This window comes from Macrobrachium rosenbergii, chromosome 44 (assembly GCF_040412425.1).
Source record: "Macrobrachium rosenbergii isolate ZJJX-2024 chromosome 44, ASM4041242v1, whole genome shotgun sequence".
NCBI lineage: Eukaryota > Metazoa > Arthropoda > Malacostraca > Decapoda > Palaemonidae > Macrobrachium > Macrobrachium rosenbergii.
The window spans coordinates 7,439,411-7,453,937 of record NC_089784.1 but is presented as its reverse complement, the minus strand read 5'-3'; the positions used below and the strand labels follow the sequence as shown (position 1 = coordinate 7,453,937).

Below are 14,527 nucleotides of genomic sequence, written 5' to 3'. Positions count from 1 at the left end.
CAACATATTACACCCAGGAAGGATACGGTTAATGGCTATAATAGCAAATGTTTGTGCGTCCTGAAGTTACTCCATGAGCGTTCTATACTATTATCTAACAAACACGTGATTACCTTAAAACTATAAATATATTTAATTTCGAAAACAACGCTGTTATGAAAGTTTTAGTAAGAGCAAGTTAGCACTTCCGCTCCGTTTCACTACAAATATGACCAATCTCTTCCATCGATACTAAGAGTATTCAAGCTCTTACAAACTTATCATGGAGAGAATACATAATTCACTTTTTCAAATCAACTTTAAGAAAACTAGAAAATTCTGTCTTACCACTGTAAACGACAGCATTCTAACTGCTAGCTGATTTTATCCTTCCCAGCATGGAATATACAGTAGTTGTAACCTTATGAATGCTGCTGCTGTTTCTCAACTAACAGGATTAAGCTAAAGTATGATCGACAACCCTACTGTCATTCTTTGTCTCTATATCCTTAATATCGTCAATTGACCTCCCATGAGAAATTAACCTGACCGAACCAATTGCAGAAAACAAATAAGCATTTAATAATCGACACTTCTTTTACAACAACACTTGCTTAAAACAAAGAAGCTAACAGCAAACTAACAACTAAAAGCGACGTCCAATTTGTTAGACTTTCAAAGACACCGTAATTCTCACAATTATTCAAGTCTGTCTATCAAAAAGACGACTTTTTACCTTTCTTCTCATAATCTGCATTATGCGGGATCTTAATTGCTTCCTTATAAGAAAATCACACCTGTTTCTATAGAAGCCACATAATGTCTTAACGACAGGCAATGGTAAAAACGCCTTTCTTGCTCAACCTAATACCTAATCATTTAACGGTAAGTTTTCCCCTTCAATGTTTCGTAATACCCAAACATGAGCTTCACATATTGGCACATTTACATTTGAAGAGAATTAGCAGTTTGAATGCTTCGTCAGGCCTTACGTATTCAATATTTGTGATGTACCAAATTTCAGCGGGAGTTAAAATTCTAGCAACTACACTACAAACGCAGATACGTAACGTAACCGATAACTCATTTATGAAAACTGTTTTAATCTTCACTAAAAGCCCATTGTATAACTCACAACTAACGAGACTATTTCTACAAGGAAACAACAAACGCTACAACCCGCGTGGATTTCGTTGTCGGTTGCCGGGAGTAATCATTCGCACGTGCCAAAGTCACCAACACTCCCACACCCTGCCATCAATCTGCGTTAATTTACCATCGGGTCCACTTCCTAGTCTATACAACGATAAAATATAGCATCCATCTCTCTCTCTCTCGCCCTCTCTCTATGCATATAAAAACTTACGGATATACATCAATTTTATACACGCAACAATATCCGATGTTAACGCTGATGTTGGCATGGTGTGTAACTCGTGTGCATGATATTGGTAGCGGAATTTTTCAAGATGATTCCTCACAAGAAACACCGGGATTTACACCCAGTTAAATGCTGAAACCAAGGCATGCTGGCATTTTGCTGCTAAAAGCCACAATCCGTGGACTGACCCCAAACAAAAAACCCGCCCTCTACGAACTGACCCCAGACAGAAGCCCGCCCACCACAGACTTGATTCCAAACAAAAGCGAGTAAACAGGACAACTACAGTTTAAGCCTGTGCTGCCGGGCCTACGAGCAAAGTATTGTTATCCAATCCAGGATAAATGAGATTTTTAAGTAAATCAAACTTTCATACGGCCAATATGTAAGCATAATATACCAGCCTAGTTTTTCTGATATTTTTCAGCTGCTGGGTATTTACATCATTTATTCACTGTGTTTGCTTTGACAAATCTGTCTGCATGTTACTATACTTTTCTCTGCTCCGTTTTCATAAATACGTACTAATAGCTGATTCTCTGGAAGCTCATTCAGCAATTTATCTTCCTGGCTTAAAAGTTCGTATGCCACTTCAAGACTCTGCCCTTTGAAATGACAACTTCTACAAACATTTTAGGCTACGAGGCATCAATTTAAAATCGGTTAGTATTAACTATTTGATTAAAACTAACAGAATACTAATGTGCGAATATTACGGAGTGGTGGTCTCCGATTTTTTAATGGGAAAGGCTTTTTCCAGTGACACCCAAAAGAGACATCGCTTTCCTAATGAAGCATCGCGTATACGCCAGTACCTTAAGCACTTCCCTTTTCCCTTTAATGTTAAATGACCGAAGACCTTATCGTATTTGGGTAGCTGAAAGCAAAAGACTTGTCTGTCCTCTAAGATCAAACTTATATTGTTGATGTTATCCAGCTATGGGATTCTTTATTTTTGTTCGTTTCTTTTGCTCTTTCATTGGGGGGACAAATGAAAATTTGATTCTCTTTACAAACTGCTTTTTCAATGACGTAGGTTATTATGGAAGCCAGTTGCTCGCGAATAATTTTATATCGGTATTGACCATATTCCGGGAACAAGCCCTTCCGGTGCGTAAAAATAAGTTGCTTCCTATGGTGACCTTTAATTAAGATATCATGATAACCAAAGTAAAGATTTATAATGTTGTTGCTGTCTTACCTGGGGGTGAGCTGGACACGTGCACCTGGGTTATCACTGACAGTACTGAGGGCGAAGTAATCCATTTCAAAGAAACTGGCGAACTTCTTTTTAGCATTACTCCACCGTTGCCGAACCTTTCCACTTCCACAGAGACCAGCCTGCATACTCCTCGCATGACCTACCAAAGCAGAACAAAAACAACTGGTTAAATTAACGCCTTGGACAGAGTGCGACCAACCACCCACTCATAGCCTTCACACTAGTGTTAACTTTTCTAGCTCAAATCCATGTTTAAAAATAGAACGCAAGCACCATGCATACAAGATGAAAGAAGTTTGCAACTTGATAGTCAAGAGCGTATTGAGGTCGTCTTCACTCGACCTTACACTTCTTTCCAATCATAACTGATCTATGTTATGCCCATACAATTCTTGCAGTCTGTTTACCACCTTTACTTTTATATAACAGAGCAATTATTATTCCTCTCACCTATTTCATTCCTCAAACCATTTCTTACCGAGAACAATCAGCCAATCGACCACATTACCTCCACCATATTGCAGCTTCTCACTTTAAATACTGTTAATTCCTGTTGTCTCTCCAATCGTAACTGAACGCATTTTCAACTTTACACTAACCTTTCCACTCTTGGGTCATTCAGCGCTTTATATCTCGAGCCTTCACTCTCAGCAAATCTTCAAAATAGCCTGAGTGCAGTTTATTCATTAATATATCTCTCTGCATTTACTTCCCAGAGAACAACCTTTCCTTCTCACCATAGTTCTTGTTCACCTTCAACCCTCTAATCACCTTTTCTCCACTACCCCTGACTATGAACTAATGGGACTATAAAGAAACGGGTTTTTGGATAAGGTCAAATGAAACAAAATAAATGAACAGTGCCAACAACAGTGAAATATGCTCAAAATACACAAGCTGCTGCTGAAAAATATATAGTTTATATGCAATAATAAAAAATTCTTAGGAGGAACACTATGATAAAAAAAATTAAAATGTGTCTATGATAATCACTGGGATAAGCCCTACCTCCTGTCCTATCCTTATAAATTTATTTTTGCAACGTTAAAATTAAATTGGAACTGCAAAATTATTGTCAATTCCTATGCCAAGGCAAATATTTTTTTTTTTCATAACCTTTTTCTTAGTTCAAGCAGTATTGATATTTATTCAATACAACAACTGACAGGACATTTCAATAATGGATTGTTACAAACCTTTGAAATTGCTCACGTATGTACGTATGTCAGTCTCCCCCTACATCCAGCACCAACATTTCCATATACGTAGCTCATGGGGTCCTAGATTAGGTTAGATTTGTGAAATTTATGTTACGGTTTACCCTTTTAAATTATAGTGCCATCTTTATCAGCCAAGGTTCGTGGGATCCTTGGAACAAAGCCCCATAGGGGGGTAATGCTGTCAGTGCACCTCACAGGGTGCACTGTAGGCATTATGCAACGTTCTTTGCAGCGTCCCTTTGGCCCCTAGCCACAACTCCTTGCATTCCTTTTACTGTACCTCCATTCATATTCTCTTTCTTTCCTCTTACTATCCACCCACTCCTAACAATTGTTTCATAGTGCAACTGCAAGGTTTTCTTCTGCTACACCTTTCAAACCTACCTACTCTCAATTTCCATTCCAGCGCTGAATGACCTCAGAGGTCCCAGCGCCTTGTCTTTGGCCTAACCTCTATACTGTATTCATTTCCATTCTATTCCTTGGAACACATGCGTTAGCCATAACACCACACTCCGAGTTATCACTTATCACTGAACATCTTTCCTTACCAAACACAACTTTGCCCAAAACCATTGATTGCATTCATGCACAAAATCAAATCAATATTGTCAATTAGTTTCCCCAGCCTTTCAAGCAGTTACAGTGATTGTAACATCATCAATACTCAATTTTTGATGCATACTGACAAATCAAGGTTTGTTTGTTTTCAGCTTAAATACCTAACACTTTGTGCTGACAGTTCTGTAGAATTATCACAATTTTATCAGTATTTTTTTTATTTCAATACCCACCCTCAATACTGGAGTTGTTTTATTCTTCAGTCTCCTAATAGCTCTGATATGAAAATCATTCTAAAATCGACTGCAAATTTACTGCTACCAATATATTTACTGATGAATGGTGTTACCCACTTGGACTTATAAATTCTTTGTTAAAGTTTAAACTTTCATTTGGGTGGGGATCCCAATTAGGTTTTGTTGTGCCCCAGTGCATTTTGGGTAGCAATGGCTAGCAAATTTGGAATGTCTTGTTTTTTTCATCTGGAAATGTGGGTACACTGATAAAGCTTAAACCTGACTGGTTCTTGTGTTCCTAGCTTCACTAATTATGTAGTAATTTGGAATTCAATCACTGCTTGAGAAATCTGGCTTCAGTTCTTAGTCTTGGTTCCTTTGGTGCAGACATACATAACTCTCTGAGCCTTGGATTATTTTGCCTGATTTGAATTCATTTTTGTCAGTGCGGTTTGAACATTGCAGATGTTCATTTCTGCAACAAATTAGTTAAACACACTAGGTACGGGAAATTACCATGCATAGCAGTGTAATACGAGGATGCAGCCTAACTTTCCCCTCTCACTAATGCAAAGTCATAATTGGCTTCTTTAATTTTAATTTACGGTACCCTAGATTAGGTTGGGGGAGTTCATGGGTTAGGTCAGGTCACAACCTACTATTTATTTTAATTTTATTTATAGTTACCCATTGTACATCCTTGTATTTAACTCGTTTTACAATTTCCCTAACCCAAGAACCCTGCTTTCTCACTGTAGTCCCCATAATTGTAAGACATAAGGGGAATGAAGTGTTTAGTATCTCATACTACCAATTTGTTACTGACATGTTCATCAGGAACTTTCAAAGAACATGTTAAAACACTGGAAAATCCTGTTTTCAACTCCGGAATGCGATTTTTATTTCAAGAGAAAATACAAGTTATAAGTTATATTTTTATCTCTTTATGTCTTTATGATATAAGTTATTATTTACTAGCCCCTCACACTTCATCAGGAAAAATGCCAAAATGACCATTATTCAACCCTCTGTGAGTGTGGTTTACGTTGACGGGAAATTACTATACATATTAATTTTAACCTTAAATTTCGCAAAAACTATCAGGAAGTCAACGCTCTATTTGTAATTATTATGGGGTTAAAACAGACTCCTGCTTTACAGTTACTAATTATTTGCGACTTTAATACTGGCCACCGTCTTACAACAGATCACCCGTGGGCCGTAGCCAAGACTTGAGCCTAGCCTCTAAATTAAAATCAAGTTTAATATACCCTGCACAAATTATAATCAGTTTTACTTACAGGCTCGGTAATGAAGTGGAGTAAGGTTGTTGCCTGAATATTTGTGTACAAAGCAAGAATTTGGGCCTTAAGTTATCTTGAGTGATGGTTATGAGCTCTCTCTCACTGGTAATAGGCCTACTTAGTTAACCAAGTCTTACTATAACAGCCAAATTGTTTCTGGCAGAATTTATTGACTTTAAGCAAAGTTCTTGAAATGTGTAAACATATTATCGCACACTGAGGTAACAACGACTAGGTAAACTTGAACGACAGAACATCACACTCACACTTCCAAACATAAACAAAAGAATAACCTCCAACTCCACAGTCCGCAATGATCTCTAAGTTAGTACTTTAAACTCCCTGGGCAGAAGCTTCAATTCCTAGTGATCTAGTAAGCTTAAAATACATGGATGGCCTTGGAATTTAAGAGTAAACAGAAACTTTGGTGTTCTACTTGCAATTCTTCTATTATTTTGAAATACATCAGTTTTAGGCATGAGACGGATTCAAGTTCATGTTTATTCTCATACAAAAATAACTTCATTACACCTAAATTAATGCAATTTGCAAAGTATGGTACATGGATAAGAGACAAGGAACTGAATGCTAAGAGCGCAACAAGTACTGTTATCTCTCTCTCTCTCTCTCTCTCTCTCTAGTTAGTCACCAATGACCTTCAGTAAAGCTGAACTATTCACAATCGTTAAAGGCGATCGCTTTAACAGAATTAATAAAACATTTTGCCAGGTCGCGGACACAGACACCATTATATTAAAGGTGACTATTAGCTCCAAGCTTTCAGTTTATGATAAGCCATCTCTTTTTGGGAGAGCAACCCCCGGTATTCACACACACACACGCACACATTGTATATATATATATATATATATATATATATATATATATATATATATATATATATATATATATATATGTATATATATATATAATATATGTGTGTGTATGTGTGTAATATAAATATAACACACACACACGTGCACGACTTGGCCTATCACGAACTTGAAAGATCATAATACCCTCATGAAGTGCCGAGACAAATGTTATGGAGACAAACGCCATACCACACAGATCCCATACTACTTCGATCGACTGCCCTCACCAAAGTTGTTACTAATACTGACTAGTCTACGCTTTTGCAAATCTTGCCAGCCACGCCTTGTTTTTTATGAGTAGTCTGCAATTGTGTCACGGAATCCTGTTCACCAACAGGAGGATGCCGGGACCAGACGATCCTTCACTATTGTCACTGACGATTACGGAGCAAGATAGTACTGTATCACGTAAGTAGGTTTATTATCAAAGGGGAAAAGTGATAGGGAATGGGAAGTAAATGTTGTTTTTGGCTCCTCTACTTAATAGCGTTTAGTGAATTATTCATAGCAATACCTTTGATAAGATCCAGAAATAATCCTAAGTGGTGGAACATCCAAATAAACAGTATTAAATTGTAAATGTAACATCCCTGCTTTCATTTTGTTTCTGTGATCTAGTTGATTGTGCGGTCAAAACTTAAATAAACTTAAATGACTGCTGTCACTTTCAAAGTTTCAGTCCTGTATTCAATGACTGTTAATTCTGTCATGCATCCATTTGTTGAAATAATAGCTTGGCAAGCTGAAAACCCGTGGAGAAAGCGCGCTTGCATTATTAGTCACTCTGATGATTATGGTTTTAATAAACCAGTTTCTTCATAGTATTCCGGGTATCATAAGTTCCCCCATACGAGGACTTACCCGTTTGTAATTTTTTCCATCTGCATTTGTTAAGTTTTTGTCATTATTATGCTACCGGGTATTTTTTTTTTTTTTTTTATGGCTGTGATTGTGAGACTAGGTGCGTTTTTCCGAGTGTGACTCTCCTACTGAAAAGTGAATAGGGAAAATTGCAGACTCATTGCCAGCACGAGAGGTAATACATTTTAATGTAAACTAAGTACATTCAACTTGTAAGAAATGAACTGAATAAGGTATTGATGTAGTATGGAAAGGTGCCTTATGTATCTTATTTAGAATTCACAACTGTGTTTTGTTGAAATGAGACCTGTGTGAAATTGTACTGTACTGTAGTTGATTAAACCCTGATTAGTGCCTAATTCTTTTTCCATTTCTAGAACATTTAAGTTTTAGCACATTGACAATGCTATGCATTCTAGATTTTATGTTCTCTTTGATCCTTGAAGGAATTGATACAGAAGTTTTCCTAAAAATTTCTGGATTATCACAACTCCACACAAAAACATCTTCAAGTTTCATTTCTAATACGAAAGTTATACCGTAATATGTCTATTTGAAAGGTTCTCAAACATTAACTTACATGGGTTTTGCAATATCTTGGTAAGTGTTCCAACCATTGTGATTTTAAAGTCTTATTTACTTCGGAATGTTAATTATTTTTTTGAATGAGCATTAGTTAAATAAAGAAAGAAAGGGTAATTTTGATAACTGAAGAGAGGAATGAGTTTTTCTTAGTTCTGGTGAAGGCTGAGCCAGAGTAAGTTGTAAACTTTCATTTGGGAGATTCTTGCATGCAACTGTTTATTATTATTATTATTATTATTATTATTATTATTATTATTATTATTATTATTATTAATCCACGGATTGCTAATGTTAGGGATGTGCAGACCTTCCAAATGCACAGACCAGGTACCATGCTCGTTGAAAATAGCCATTCTTAGACAAAGAACCGTCATCCCTCTCCTGATTCGACCCTAGGCTGTTGAATTTCATTTAGAATTCAAAGAAGTTGGATGGGTGAACACTGAGGAAGGCCAAACACTATTTACATGTAAGCTCCACAAACATCAGTGGGGCAGATAATGGAGCTAAGAAGTTCACCCCAAAAAGAATTTGCTGAAAACCAGGATGGTTATGCCTCCCGGTGCCCACCCCTTCTGAGGGGAAAAGGCATATGATTTGCATTTGCACAGTTCATGGTTGGATCCCATCCTACCCCCAACAGTCGACCAGCTGTGTAAGGGCATCAGTGTTAGGTAAAGTCAAGAAAATGGCGTGAGGCTACCAACCATCTTCCTAAAAACTTAGCGTTTCCTCTTGCCACCCCTTCTAAAGGTAGTATCATATTCACTATACTGCTCGTCGTTCAGTCAGAAAAATTCAGCAATGATGGATCTTGTCAATACTTGGATGACTGACCACCAACAAAACCCAGATGTCTCAGCACATAAGTACCTTGGACATCTATGAGGCTGGGTATAAGGCTACTAGCATCCCCATCCCACAAAGACTTCGTGGCAAGCAAGAAGGTGCTCTTCCCTTTAAAGGGAACCAGACATGTGAAAAATTAGATGCACAACTATCTTGTTTCACTTTCAGCACAAGTTATGAGAGTTCAGATGTGAACGATTAATTTTTTTTTTTTGGTTGATCACTCTTTCAAATACTTATAGTTAGAATGTGTAATGATAAAGTGGTGCTGTGAATATACTGGTTCAAGTCAATAAACGTTTGAATAAAGCAGTACACACATATATATATATATATATATATATATATATATATATATATATATACATGTATATATACAGTATATGTATATATATACATATATATGTGCGTGTGCGTGTTACTTTATTCAGTTGTTCAAAGACTTGAACCAGGACATTCACAGTACCACTTTATTATTACACGTTCTAACTATAAGTATCTGAACGAATGATTAATCAAAAAAAAAAAAAAAAAAAAAGATGTAGTCGCTAACATTTGAACTCCTTGCTCAGAACTGTGCTGAAAGTTCCGAGGAAGCAAACAGGTCTGATCATTTTCCCGGGAGAAATTGTAATAGTAATCAGAAAAGCAAGCGATAGCCATTTTAAAATTGCTGAAAAAAATGTTGATTACTCCATAATTATAGTTTTAAGGAAAATCAACACTGCTTTAGGCAGAATTTTACCGTTTTATATGTTCGGAAAACAGTAATAATAGGTAAAAAGAAATAAAGACCAGCCCTTAAACTCGAGGTATTCTCACAGAAATTTTAATGTAAATTATTCAGTGACTTTTGCTTTGTTGCAGGCTTGCAGCCAGATCATGATCCTTTTGTGTCCCTAGTGTGCAGTGCCCATGCCTTGTCCCATCTTAGTTTTCCTTTCGCATATTTATTTCTCTCGGATGCCAATCTGAAGGTTGAAGTCTCCACAGCCATATTCTCTAAGCCTATCGTTTACCCTTTATTGCTAAATGCAAAATTGGTCTAGCTCATTGCTTAGAAACAACGCCGTGCCCTTGTGAGGAAAATAGATACCTTTGAGTGAGGCAATAAACTTCCCATGCAACATGGAAAAGGTATGGAAACAATTGCTGTAGTAGGTGGGAGCCGAACGAAGGGAAGTTGTAAAAACTTGGGGTTATCAATCCGGGACTGGAACCCCGGTCCTGTCTAGGCTAACGTTGAGATCCTCCTTCTCCGATTCCCGCTTCTTCAACAAGATTTAATTAAGAAAAGAGTATCTTTGAAAGAACTAGCTGAGGTGAATGAGGATAGATCTCACATTTGATAATGGATGTCAAATCCTCAGAACGCCCTCAAACCAGGTTTAAATACTAACCCGTTCCTCATTTCCCGTTCCCTTTTGCTTTTCTGTACATAACAGTAATAATTAGCAGTTGCATTTTATAGACAACATATATATTTACTGTAGAATTTTTTAGCAGATAAATCTAATTTACTCATCTGAAAAATCCTACTTGATTAAACTTATGAAAAATGAAAGCTATTTGCATCCAGTCTACAGAAATCAACAGTAAGTTTCAAGTGCAAACAATTCCAACATCCTGCAACTTGTATTTGATTGTTCCTTTTATGCTGTGAAATCCTTATCTGTTTGGCAGCCATAGTTCCATTTTTTATTGGAGGGAGGTGGGTGGAGGGTAAACACTGTGAAAGTCTATGTCCTTATTTAAATTGGAATTCCTCAGGAATTTATAACCGAATCAATGGTAGTGGTATTTTAGCAACATCTAAAAATAACCCGAGGAATAAAGGTAGGAGGACACAGTGCTGAGCCAAAAATGGCATTTGAAAACACCTCCCTTGAAAATAAGGGTCGAGGTCGAAGAGGCCAAGCGAAGGCAGCCAAGTCGAGCAAATGTGAAAAAAGGCAATTCAGACTAGATTTACTATCGACAACAAGCCTTGCTGCTTTTCATACCTAGTGGTTACGCCGTCACAACCTCTCTATTGTTACGGGAGACTTGCGTACAGAATTTTAATGTTACCTCTCCCCGTACCTTCTCCATATTAACATTCTTCCGCACATCGTTGACCTTTCAACCTCTATCTCGCCACCGTGTTATCAAATCACGTACGGGAATATTTTTGCAGTGTTTCTTGTGTCACCATGTTACCTTCATGGGGTCTTGGATGAAATGCGACGTATGGAGCTTTGCTCGGGGAGTTACGCAGCACTTGATGGCGTTATTACCCTCATTGGGATGGATGGCATAAATCATGCTAATGTTTTTGTTACGTCTGTCGCACGAAAGATCTAGACCAAACATGAGCCTTTCCCCGAGGACTGTTGTAAAGTTCCTGCAATATGCCGTTAGGCAAAGCAAAACCAAATATATTTGTAGATAGAAATTAAGTGACACAAAAAACTCAACATCTGACCAATAAAACCGCTCTGGGTTCGTTCCCAGAGCTTAGTCCATCTCGGAATCTAATAAACTCTCCCATGGCCCAAGGCTAACCCTAAAAGAGAGAGAGAGAGAGAGAGAGAGAGAGAGAGAGAGAGAGAGAGAGAGAGAGAGAGAGAGAGAGAGAAAGGGGCCTTCGATAACCTTTTTGAAACACCTTTAAGGCCATCGGGAGTGAATATATAAACCTTGTCCATTTTGGTCAACGGAGATACTATTTTATCAATTAGTATTCACAGGAATACATGTATATAGCTATTAAAGGGAAAAACTCACAAATTACTTTAAATGTACAACATTAAGCACTGATACTTAATCGATGACTCTCTGAGGTAATGGCAATACTTAATTATGAAAAATAAAGTGAAGAATGATAACAGTAATAAGACATCACAAGGAACAGTGTAACACTGGAATCACAATTTTCTCTTTCCATGACGGTAATTACAAATTTAAACCCGACAAGGCAACGGCAAGTTATGTTGTTGTTGATTTTCTTTCATTTTTTAAGACAAAAGAGAAAAGCAAATTACTGGCTCCTAATTGCTTTTCCTTGATAGCTCTCTGACAAGGGCAAAGGAAGCAGGGCGTTCCGTAGGATATATGCTTATCAACAGCGTCAGTTTAAACACGATAGAAAACGATTATTATTATTATTATTATTATTATTATTATTACGATTATTATTAATTATTATTATTATTATTATTATTATTAGCTGCAGCAGTAGTAGTTGCAGTTGTAATGGAACTATTGCTGTGATATCTGTCCCATTGGCTGAAGCAATAAAATACTTAGATTCTACTGACTCACTTCGTGCATCAGCCTAAACGGAAATCGAGACAACACCAAGAAGGTAGAAACACTTGGTACGCAATACAGAATTTTTAGTCACAAAGTTTTCAGCATGACAAACAAATTTTAAGTCTGAAGACGAACGTCCAAAGTGTTTAACTGTAAATCGTCTCATTTAGTACCCTGAGCGTGTGAAGTGAAAAATTTTCTCAATCTGCTCTTTGAAATCTATCATAAATATGAGTTAATGGATACTGACTGTATAAGCGTTTGAAAGTCGAGTTTGCTGACTGTGAAGGAATATTGCAAACCGATTTGTTAATGGTTGTTTAATTTTCGGTATTTCATCAGTCTACTACTGCTGGTTTTCTACTTGCTTTCTTATTTCCGTTAACGGTTAGTTACTTGAACTTACAATTAAACTATATCTCTGGTCCGCGAATTTCTACAATTTCTGTTTATCTTAACCCATTTTCTTTTTTCAAGACGCTTCAAAGCGTTTATCTATCTTGGTTTTCATGCGTTATGTTTGCCCCTTTCATTTCATCTGTAGTGATGCCAGAGAAATGTTAGTTAATAAATCGTCTCGATAGCTTCTTCAGGATTTTCACTTGTTTCCACGAAAATATTTTTTAAAATATCAGGCCAATTACTGTTGTTTTAACTAAATCTTTAACCACACAAGGATTATCTCTCATATTTTTAGCTGAGGAACATCCCATTATTTCCTTTTCTTTCTAACATTCTTTGCTGGGGTATTTTCTTTTAACATTTTTTATGTCATCAAGAACGATGTTTGTATGAAATTTAATTAAAATTATGGTATTTTTGGCATCAGTCATCCATTAATCCCATTTAGGAAAGCATATTCAAACTGTACAACACTGTACATCACAATACGATACTGTATGCTTCGAGAAGTTAGAAAATATGTAATCTGTTAGGTTCAACAAGAGTTCTTCCACCCGAATATGAATAGCCTAAGTATTCATAGTCAAGGTATTCCATACTCGTAACACATCGCACTTTGTCAATGTACAGTATACTTCACTGAAGATATTTATTTACGTTGAAAACACTAACACAAATTCTTCACTAGGTAAAAAAACAAATGTTTTAACTATCTACAAATTTTCTTACATTGAGAGTTAGGTAAAGAAATTTGTAATCAGTGCTACGTTATAAATGTACTACGCACCAGTTAAATAAAGACACATCAAAGTAAAGAATTAGGGAAAATAATTGATGGTTGAATGATAGTAATATATAGATGACCTACTAGTTTACAAAAATACAAAAGAAAATAATAGACATTCCTTTTCCTAAGCAAAATTTTTAAAAGAATCCTTTGACACTGTAATCAAGAAAATAATTTACAAAGGTAAAGCTAAGTATCAATTTTCAATAGGTTGATTTCATATGAGTTTGAAAACAAACAATACTAAGAAAAGTAACACTGATCTTACTGGTACATCATATTCTGCAACATCGTTTTGGACATTAAGTTATATTCTTCACTGAATTGCCACGAACGCGTGATCTCTTCTTAACCCCAGTTTAATGATGCATTCACACTTCATTTCAAGGCAATTGTGGTCTTTGTAAAAGAAAACATAACTTTTATTTCGACTACTTTTTTTTTAATATGAGCCATTTTTTTTAAACAAACCGTGATAAACTTTAACGTTCAGACGGCATATGAGTAAAAAAATTGACAACTTGCCATAAACAATGCAAATTACAAGCAATGCAAGTGCGAGACTGCTTAACTAGTTATCACCTGCATTACAAAAGCTCATAATCAACAAGTATTATGCAGCTTACCTTCATGAAGTGAAATTACTTCGGAAAGTTTCCGGGTGATTCTATCTTCCTTAATTTGCCTCATCTTTTACGAAAGCAACTATACATTACAAAGGAAATTGCGATCAAATGATCAAGAACTGTAGCAGCGGGAACTGTTATTAATCTGTTCAATCATTTTTCATCTGATGTAAAGGAGAAGGCTTATTTTTTTAACTGGTATTTTATTGACATTGCAAAAGTTTTTCGATTATATGTCAGTGACTGATTTTCAGAATTTCATAATCCTTTAAAGCCATGAGGTGGATTCCTTCATAATAATTTACTACGTAATGCTAATTTGAATTTGCTTGGCTACAATGCCTC

General features: G+C 36.4%; 1 protein-coding gene across 4 annotated transcripts in view; it reads right to left on the bottom strand.

Moving 5' to 3' along the window:
* LOC136829302 (uncharacterized) overlaps positions 1 to 14,527 on the bottom strand; it is a 516,924-nt gene that overhangs the window by 44,491 nt on the left and 457,906 nt on the right. For 3 of the 4 annotated variants that reach the window (XR_010850349.1, XM_067087659.1, XM_067087661.1), the window contains one exon: positions 2,562 to 2,721. Coding sequence is in view for 3 of the 4 variants with exons in the window: in XM_067087659.1 (XP_066943760.1) it covers positions 2,562 to 2,707 (146 nt within the window). In the remaining variant the exon portion in view is untranslated. Of the gene's footprint in view, positions 1 to 2,561; positions 2,722 to 5,900; positions 6,164 to 14,527 lie in introns of those variants that run through there. The other variant, XM_067087660.1, reaches the window with a different exon arrangement.